General features: G+C 41.2%; 1 protein-coding gene across 1 annotated transcript in view; it reads left to right on the top strand.

The window, feature by feature from the left end:
• The first annotated feature begins 544 nt into the window (after nt 1-544).
• The window catches only part of LOC124153260, a 46,263-nt gene continuing 36,518 nt past the window's right edge, over nt 545-10,289 (top strand). Inside the window, exons 1-2 of the mRNA XM_046526358.1 lie at nt 545-615; nt 6,255-6,861. Of these exons, the coding sequence (XP_046382314.1) occupies nt 604-615; nt 6,255-6,861 (619 nt within the window). The 5' untranslated portion in view covers nt 545-603. The remainder of the gene's footprint in view (nt 616-6,254; nt 6,862-10,289) is intronic.

The following is a 10,289-nucleotide window of genomic DNA, read 5'->3' as shown; positions in this document are numbered from 1 at the left end:
GTTATCAATTTTTCATCTTTTAGAGTTCTGAATTCTAAGTCCTGGCCTTAAATCGAGTCAGTTCATTACCAAATAATAATAATAACAAGACTTCTGGAGAAGTTAATACATTTTCAAGACGACGGCAGGAGAAGATTGTGAGTCGAAGGGAGGTTTGGAGACTTCAACGTCCGAAGTGGTGACTTCAACGGTCGAGGGGGAGATTCCCATCCCCCCCCCCCACATAACCCATTTGCGTAAGAATGGCATTTTTCGATCCGTTCGGTGCGACGCGCGGAGTGAGCGGCTCTCGCTCCGATTGCAAGGGCGGACGGGCGAAAGTATGCATCCGCGCCTCCTCCCCACTTCTCCACCCCCGTCCCAACATCGACAATGCCCCTCACCCTTCCGTGCACGTGTCGTGTGTGAGATGGAGTGCGGCTCCCCTGCTACAGGAAGCGGAGCGGATCGCAAGGGTGTGGGTGTGGGTTTGGGGGAGGGGAGAGGGACTCGAGAGAGGGTATATAAAGACACGGCCAGGGTACGAACCTCATTCCCACTTCCCACTCCAAGGCACACGGGCTTCGAGGCATCAGACCACAGAGGATCCACAGCGGGAAGAAGATGAAGTTCTTGGTAAGGCCACTATTAAGTACTATCCACATGGATACCCAGACTCGTTCCTCCATACGCCAGGTTTAAATGGGAACTGCGAGGAATATTTCTATTTCTCAGCGCGTTGAATGCGGCAGAATAATTCACGGCGTCTCCTTCAATAGCACTCGCACTCAGTGATTCAACGCGAAGATTTGTTTGGATAGGTAAGGGTGAAGTTCACCTCGAACTGTGCCAAAGCCGTTTGAATATCACACATTCAGGGTAGGAGGACCATTTCCTTTCTCTCGGCCACCTCGCACTCCGAGGATATTCTGTGAAGTGGCCGATTGCTCCACTCAGGAATTGAACCCGGGACCCTTCACTCAGTTCTACCCACTTGGCTACCTCGCCCCCCTTCAATAATACTCAAAGTAAATTCTCTAACACAGGCTTTGATCTACCACAGCTAGCCCCATTCACTAGCACTAAATTTCTTTAACGTAAAATAGCAGGAACAGTATACGTACAATTCGTAAGCACCGTCAGGATCTTCCATCTCTGACTTGAGTAATGAATACAGTCTCGCCCTAAAAGCCGTTGATTTCGCCGACACCGCTCCAAGGGAAATGTTTTCATGGCTCGGGCTCGATATTCTACGCACCACATACCTTTGATCTTTATTTTCTCATTAATTTTTTTCCACCAAAAACTGCATTACTTATTTTTCAGTCAATTTGGCACTTTTACCGCGCTTTAGTTAGTGTACTTTAGAGGTAGGTACCGAGAAAACATCAAATCATTCTCAGCTTTTTATCATTAAATCATACACTAATATGGTAATGAAGCAAGTCAAGGCAATTTTTAAATGTCCTTTGTCATAAATGATAGACAAACAGGCTTATCCATGAAGAAATTGCAAGGCAAAATTTATATTTTTTTAAAGTTGAATTTTAAAGGTCTGATTTTATTTGGAAATTTATCGTAGCATCTGAATAATAGCCCTATTTTTCGTGCAGCGAGTATTGTCAATTTTATTCATGAGTTTTTTATCAATGTCATTTGAAAAGGTTTTCGTCGTTTTGTTATCGCTTTTTAATGTGCGGTTCTTTCATAGCACAAAAAATTGACTTAATGACTAAGAAATAACATTCAGACATCTTGGGCAAAAATAATGCCCGTTTCATGACTTAACTTGAATCTGGGTGGAAATAGAAGCATCTCGTGGGTTTTAATCATGGCTTAAATACACTCGTGTTTGCGTTAATTACGCGCATTCATTGCTTTCTACTAGGCAAATTTGTAAAAATTGTACTCTATGTAAATGTTACTAAAATTACTTACAGAAAAATAAGTACTATTTATCATTATCGAATCACGGTAAGCCATTAAAAAATATAGAGACGGAGAGAGAATTTGCAATCGCTTCCCCGGTTTAACAGATGGTTTTTTTGTTCAATGAATTTTTAGCATTCACGTCGACATAGGGAAAAGTTCTCTGATGATGTTTTCCATGAAGTGTTACTAAATTCAAGTTTTTTAAGTTTCATATTTTCTCTTGTGCGGATCAATGCTTTCCGTTGCAAAACCCGCAAGGCTACCCAAGTGTTCCAACAGATGAACTCCTTCATTTCCGACATTTCAATGACTAACGCCGCAAGAGCTTTCAAGGCATTTCAGGCCACTAGCGTTCGTAATGACGAAACTATCAGTTGTAAGCGGAGTAAAATGTCTGTGAAGATTAGGGCTCAATATTTTGACATCAAAAGCAAAAATGCACTCATGGAAAACTCATCATAATGATGAGGCTAATTTTTCATCGAATAGCACACTGCTTGGTTGTGTTTAATAATCGAGCCTTAGGAGTTTTAAATAGCTCCACTCCTTTAATGATGCCTATATTTTGAAATATTCCCCTATTTTCGCATTATCATTGCTTTGTTCATTTAATATATTACAGGAAAATATGTTTCAATTCAAAAGCCATCTCTAAATACTGCAGGAATATTGAAATTCTGAAAAGTTATTTGCAAGGACCCGCCATTTCCATACAATATCCCCTTCTCTTTACGCATTCATTTTCGTTTAAATTTTTGCTATCTTATACCTTTCGGGGATTACATTATAAGTGCGTGTCTTCAACGCACGAGGAATTTAATTTTAATTTTTTTCATTTCAAAAGTTTTAAGAATAACAAACTCCGTTAACATTTTAAAAGAGTCTCGATTATTTCATTTGCGGTTGTAGTGTTTACTGTTTGAAATTTTTCACACGCGTCTCAAATATAATAATTGAACAGTCGTAGAGAATTCTGACTAATAGGTTGCTTAATTTCTCTAGTTTTCTTTTTCGAGTCACATACAAGTCATTCTATTTGAGTTTTTTCTCACTGACCAACTCTAAATTTTTAATAAGTATTGAAGTTATTTTTTAGTATTTTTCATAGTGTCAGACACAGATTTCGAAGTTAAAATGACTATTGTGTGGTCATTCTGACTAAATCATGCATTTGATCTTTATTTTTGGCTAATAATTGAAACGATAGTCTTTTAAGCGTTAGACATGGAGCAAACCTCCAACCAAAAGTCATCAACAACCTCAAACAAAATACTCTATAGTGTTTTTCTTTGACTCAGACTTATAATTTTTTTAATTGAAAAACGTATTATTTGTTGCAACTTTGACTTTATTGTACATCAGATCACTTGATAACGCTAGCATTTGTGGTGACGGTCATCCAAACGTTTCGCATGAAGTCTGACAAAAACATTTCACAATTCTCAAGTGCCCTAAGCATGTTACATGTTCGTTGCCCTCGAACATTAGCATGTTCGAGGACATACAGGCCCAAATCTACCAGATCACGACGAGACGGCTACTTTTAGAATGCATGCGCTGCAGCAACCACAAATTTGCAGTATTACATTCTTGCGATATTTTTTGCTCACATGATTTCACCCATAGACGGAGAAGTGTGAAATATCAGTCTGCGTTGGTAGATTTCATAAAGACATCGGAAAATTGCAAACAAATGTGAATTCAGAACTTTTTTCTACGTGAAATTAAACAACGATCTCGGCTACCGTGAAAATTCTAGAAGATTCAAGAATCAGTCTTTCAATCCAAATGGTGGTTGCGCTACAACACGGCTAATATTACATTGACATCCACATTCACGGGGAAATCCCGATACTGCAATCTCATGATAAGCCACACCACTTCCTCCCCGCATTTCACGTCTCCTCCGCGGTCCGCGAGTTCAACTTTCCCGCCAAGTCGGCGAAGCTCTTTGAGACCGAATCAGGGGTTAGGGTAGGTAAGTCACGGCCGCGAAGTTGTTGGCAAACACACGTCGTACGGCAGGGCAGGAGACGCAATGCGGTCGCGTGTCCCTTTGGTCACGCTCGCCAAGCACTAGTTGGTCATTTGGAAGTTCTTTCAGAAGGGGGGGAGGTTTATAACACTTTCTTTCCCTCACTCCCTTACGGCGTCCATTACAAAAGCCGGAACAGCCATTATTTCCCCACGTGCCACAGATCAAAGGTGGCGTCAAGAAAAAATTGAAATCCATCGCAGCGAAGTGTTCGATTCCCAATACAACAATGATATCATCAGCGCTATTGAGAGACTATCGCTTCCTGCAACTCACTTTCTCGATTTCCTTGGTAAACTTCCATAGACTCTCGCTTTTTTTCTTTGCATGCCTCGTAGATGCATATGCAACCAGAGTTTTGAACTTCGCTCTTGACTGCCGATTTCTTTCTCTGTTAAACGAATGAGGCAGGGAGCCGCTGGAGACTCCGAGGCTACGCGTCAGCCTAATAATGCTTGAGAAGACATATCTTTCAGAGCGACACCGAGAACATCATAGTAGAACCCCTCTATGCATCCAGGTCAGACAGAAACGAAAAGTTAACAGAGGTATTTTTCCCGACGGAAAAGTATGGGCATTCGCTTTTTTACCGAACATTTAGGGACTTGAATAAATTCTAGGCAGAACTTCGTTGGAGCCTTTCATTTCTATTTGTCAAAAGGTAAAGCCCGGCGTTCTAAAACCCCCGCCACACGCCTGTTGAAGCGTTTTGCGGGGTAACGTGTGGATGTGGACGTAAAAATGTGTTATAAGCACGTGTCCACCTTCATATTCGACTTCATGCCAGCCTACTGGTTCCTCTTTGATCAAGAGTCGTTTATGAACTATCTAAATCCTTTGAGAGAACGTTAGATTTTCGATAAAATATCCTAATCTGTTTACGGATCATTTTATCCCGGATGCTAACCTCCTACATAGACTACAGTATAGCTGCTAACATATATCTATGGAGTAGATCCATATGCACATCAACATTATGGTTTCGACTCTAGCCGATTATCACCTTCTTAAATTGTACTTGGAGAAGACAATCCATGCATGTCGCGATACGATTTAGATTCTTAAGCATTTTCAATCCACCGTGGTAACATATTGCAGTAATCCGCAACAAGTTTCACTCATTCCCGGAGCAAGGGTGGGACAGAGGGGGCACGTGCCCCGAGCGGCAGATTTCAGGGTGTGGCAAATTTTGAAAAGCTAATTTAAACGTTATTTAGCATTAAAAAGTTATGTAGTTGTTCTAATTAAATTATTTAACAACGATTATTAATTTACACGAGTAATTTCAACCCGGCCCTCAATAGTCCCTGCCCTAGGTTCACTAAACAGTACAGTCATCAGGTGGTCAATAGTTGGTAACTTGGCAATGCTACAGAGTAGCGAAAGTAGTCGGAAACGAGTACTCAGAGCGGGATAGCGGGGTTGTACATCTGAAGGACCCGGAATCAAGTCGGAAAATTTTACGCCCACACTCCTCAAGAGGAAAAGGAGGAGAAAAAGGAACGAATGCGATATGAGCCCGACGTCCCCTCCAGGGTAGGGACAGGATTGGGACGGAAGAATCCCAACACCGTCATTGAGGCGACGAGGGCTACCATCAGGGAAACCATGCTTTGCAGTTCCCGCAACCATTACATAATATTAAACATTAAATAATATTTTATAGTTAAGAATATTCCACAGATTTTTCCGTAGATAAAACTAGTTGTGAATAAATACCGTGCGATAACCACGGTAAAATAAATTTTTAATCCATATCTTATAAAATGGAGCTCCTCAAAGTATCAGCCGCATCTATCAATCACGTTTCGGCTGGCTTCACCCGGGATTTGAACCTCGTACCCTCAGATCGAAAGCCAAAAAGGATCTGCCCATTAAGCTACCACGATCTCCGATTTACAAGTCCTTGAAAAACATTAAAAAAGGCTGTTTTTAAATAATGCGAGCAACCCATCCCCAGCTTTCATGCTTCAAATTGCAGAACACTCCACCTACCCGGACTCTCCCCTCTCACCCTGCCTTCATAGCGCCGAAAAACCAACTCTTTCATTCCCAATCTTGACCCGTCAAAGTTTGAACGACTATCAAGTCGATATGCTCCTTTACCAATGTGCCTGATGATGACGATCCTCATCGAGATCTAAGTTCTAGTGAAGTTATGTAGTAAATCTATGTTGAATAAATCTTACTCTCACTATTTTTTAAAATGATAACTGAATTCCAAGTAGTCACGCAGAAGACGACAGAGAAAGTGTTTAGGCAAAATGGAATAGCAAATGACACGTCTTGTTTGACTCTTTCCCACCAGACGGCGTTGGCTCTGGCCCTCGTGGTGGCGCTCGCGTCCTGCGAGGAAGCCAAGGAACAGGAGGCGGCGGCGAAGCAGCCCGAGAAGCGAGGACTCTACGGCCTCGGCTACGGACACTTCGGCGGACTCTACGGCGGTTACGACGGCGGACACCACGGAGGACTCCTGCTGCCAGCCTACCACGGAGGGCACCACGAGAAGGTCATCACAGTGACCAAGGAAGTGCCCGTGCCGGTCCCGCAACCCGTCGCCGTGCCCGTGATCAAGAAGGTGGGCGTGCCCGTCCCGCACCCGGTCCCTTACCCCGTGGAGAAGCCAGTGCCCTACCCCGTGGAGAGGCCTTACCCCGTCCCCGTGGAGAAACCAGTGCCCTACCCAGTGGAGAAGAGGGTCCCCTACCCAGTGCACATCCCAGTCAAGGTCCCCGTCCCACACCCGGTCCCCGTGCACGTCCCCAAGCCCTACCCCGTCCCCGTGCACGTCCCCGTCAAGGTCCCCGTGCCGCAGCCCTACCCCGTCTACCAGAAGGTCCCCGTCTACATCCACGCTCACCCCCACCACGGCCACGAATACGGCCACGGAGGATACGAAGCAGTGTACCACGGCTGAACACATTCCACCTCACATCTCACCTTCACGCCGCTCCGGAAGTGACCCACTGCTAAACGTCTCCGGGAACGGAGGACGGCTTTCGGGAGGCGCTGATCCGGGCGACAAGATATTATAACATCACCTGCCGCGATTAAATATATAATATATTCATCTCTCATTGTAAAATAAAAATCGCTTCAAATCAATTCATCCTCAGTCGCGGCGAATTCATCTGAAAGCTTCATATTTTTGTATGTCATGCCAATGTATGTATGTATTTCGAAATACAAACTGTTTGCATTATTTGCGCTCATTGAAATCTACTTGTTTTTTTATTGTTCGAGCATTGACATAGCATCACCCAAAATGGTTGACTTAGGTTCACCAAAAGGTTCAAATGAGAAGGCAATCATTTATCAGAAATGAGAGTGAAAAACTCCATACTCATAACTACATGCTATAATACCGTGTGCACTGCGTAGTTATGTGGCACAGGGTATATACATGTACCCTGTTCCACATAATTGCCCTCATACAAGCTTTAAAACTAAGAGAAGTTGAAGAAGAGAAATAAAATCCTGAACATGGGAGACTGTCCACGGTATGATTAAGAACACCAACGCAGTATAGTGCTGAATCAAATGCTCCTTATTACTCCAAATCCTACCTTGAGGCATACAAAGCAGAATCTTCTCGTTCCAAAAAAATGGTAAACATAGTTTCTATAGGCGATTCAGTATGAAACTGCGTGACAATGAAGTGCGTTATGCATTAAAAAATTCATGGTTCATGAAGAGATTTTTCAAATATAATCTCAATGCTTTGGTTACCGTGGTAAATTAATTAATAAAAAGTAATATTTTTAACCAACTGCATCAGACGACTGTATTTAAATTAATTAAATTATAACATTAATTGAGTTTAAATAATCAATGCTGGAAGCCTCTTAACTGAAATAATGACGAAGTACCAATAATTCACACGCCGATAGGAATTTTTAAAAATATATAATCCAGCTTCTAAAAGATTGATTCTGAAAGACTAATTTAAAAATTATTTCCTCAACGAAAGAAATTTCCTTTTCGTACCAAGAGGCTTTTGGCGTTGACGAAGTGACCTGGTTTCACAAAATAATCGCTGGCCAGCGGAGCGTGTAAGCCCCAGGATAAACATTCTTATCTTTTTTCCTACAGACCTTGATTTCAATAGACCGTTTTCATTCTGCGCGCTATTCCAAACAGCAAAGTTCGGTGAGAGAGATCCTCCACCTTATCATAAGGTTATCTTTATCCTATTAAGTACACCTATCACACGCAATTAATACTCCTCTGCCAAGTCCTCAAGTAAATCTCATACTTGTTGCAACGCAGGAGGTTCTGAGGAAATGTCCTCTTCAATAACAATAACACTCGTTCTTTATAATTTTATATAATAGATGAATTCGAATAAAATTCTGCTTCATCACATAAAAGAGTCATCAGAATACATTCATGGATATAATTCAATCTGCCATTACCGTACGTTGAAGCTGTTTTACAAGAATCAACTTGGAAACACGTTGGAAATCTGCGTAAAAAATTTAAAATACGTTCAACATCATGTAAACATTTAATGTTAGAATTATTCGTGAGATAATAGGCATTTACGTGAGTCTGAAACACTACAAATACTGAAAATGCCGATTCACAAACTAAAAAGAGAGAGTTAGGGGAATGAGGAGCAAGAGTACGCATCTAACAGACAATTATTAAAACAATGAATCCAGGTTCAAACAATAAATTTTATTTTTGTACAATTCAGTCACTTTTATATGTACTAAAATCCCTATATTCCATTGAAATAGAAAAAATAAAGAACTGCCGTAATTCATTAAAATGTAGGAGAAAAACAAATAGGAATCTTGCCCCTCACAAAAGGCTAGAGTCCTAATCACTATTTTCACATGTTAACTTTTGCTTTCCAGAATATTTGGTGTAAGGTTATTTCCTCCATGTTTTACATTCATATCATACTAGCTGACCCGGCGAACTTCGTACCGCCTAACATTCAATGAACTTATAGTTTAGTTGCACCATTTATAAATAAAGAGCGGCTGTATCGTATTAATCATATTTGATTTATTATAAATTAAATGAGAAAATATTGATGAAATAAAAGTTATACGCATTCAGTTGTTGGCTGTTTGTGTTATTAACCGTAAAAAAGTGTTTTTAGGTCTAAGTCCGTAGCGTAAACTTGGCTCGTTCACGGGGCAGGTTAACGCAACTCTAGACCGATGCTTGACTGATGCTCAAAATAGTGTAAGAAAAGCCCCATATGAAGCAGCATTCATATCAAATGACTTTAGGCGCGCCAGTTATAGTATCTCTGTTTGGAAAAAATGCACTGCGTAAACGTGCTGCATGCGTAAATGCACCACGGTGTACCCTACACATTCGGGTTTAATGTCTTGCGTCAAGCGCCTTCTGATAAACAACAGTTTTTGTTTTGTTATCAGGCGCAAGATAAAGCGAATGAAGCTAAATAAAAATAGCGAAGTGAAGCAGGGACGCAGCAAGGGGGGTTTTTGGGGGTTAAAACCCCCCAAAAGCTCAGGGAATCTTTTTAAAAAACATTTGGTTATTAATATTAGGGGGACGGATGAGTCAGAAAATATTTAACCGTTCACAGAGCCACAAAAACCATTTAGAACCTTTTATCCTAAAAAATGTCTGGGGAGGGCCCCCCCACACCTCTCGCTTACCTTGGCGAGTTTTATATACCCTACAGACCCGCCAGTATTAGCTGCGCCTATCCTTAATTCCTAGCTGCTCCCTTGAAGCGAAGGAAGAAATACAGCGGATGGTTTACCGACTCGTAAACATACCACATATTATTTATCATGGGTTTTCACTGGCACATGAGAACAAACATCACAAAAACTGAAAGACTGACCATGCGATTTGTTAATCGTTATCACGAATGCAACACGAATTGGAAATTGAATACGTTTAAGCTCAAAAGGGCATATAAGTTGGGATCATGGAATCTTCGGATTGAGAACTTCCTCATCTTTGAATTTTCCTTTGAGTATAGTGGCGTGAATCACTTTCATTATCAGTTTTTTAATAACCAAACACGTTCCGTTGGATAGTTTTGGTTGGTTTCGGTTTCGAAAGATCATGACCACAGAGCCTACCTTCAGCTGTAAATCGTGCCGTGGTAAGCCAGGTGCGTCCAAGGACTTAAAATATTCAGATAGATAGTTGGTGACTTCGTCTTCGTTTATTACAAAGTTAAAAGATTTTAATTCATGCAGAGTACACGGACATTACTGATAATCAACAATTGCTTGGAGATTTGTTTACACACACGGTAGTTATGTGTTTGTTGACAACTCAATTCGAGCTGAGCATACCTCTAATTCAATTATTTTAATACTATTTTAATATTACTTTAATATTT

The sequence above is a fragment of the Ischnura elegans genome, chromosome 2, assembly GCF_921293095.1.
Source record: "Ischnura elegans chromosome 2, ioIscEleg1.1, whole genome shotgun sequence".
NCBI classification, from domain to species: domain Eukaryota; kingdom Metazoa; phylum Arthropoda; class Insecta; order Odonata; family Coenagrionidae; genus Ischnura; species Ischnura elegans.
Note: the sequence above shows the minus strand (reverse complement) of the source record. Positions and strands in the feature narration are given on the sequence as shown.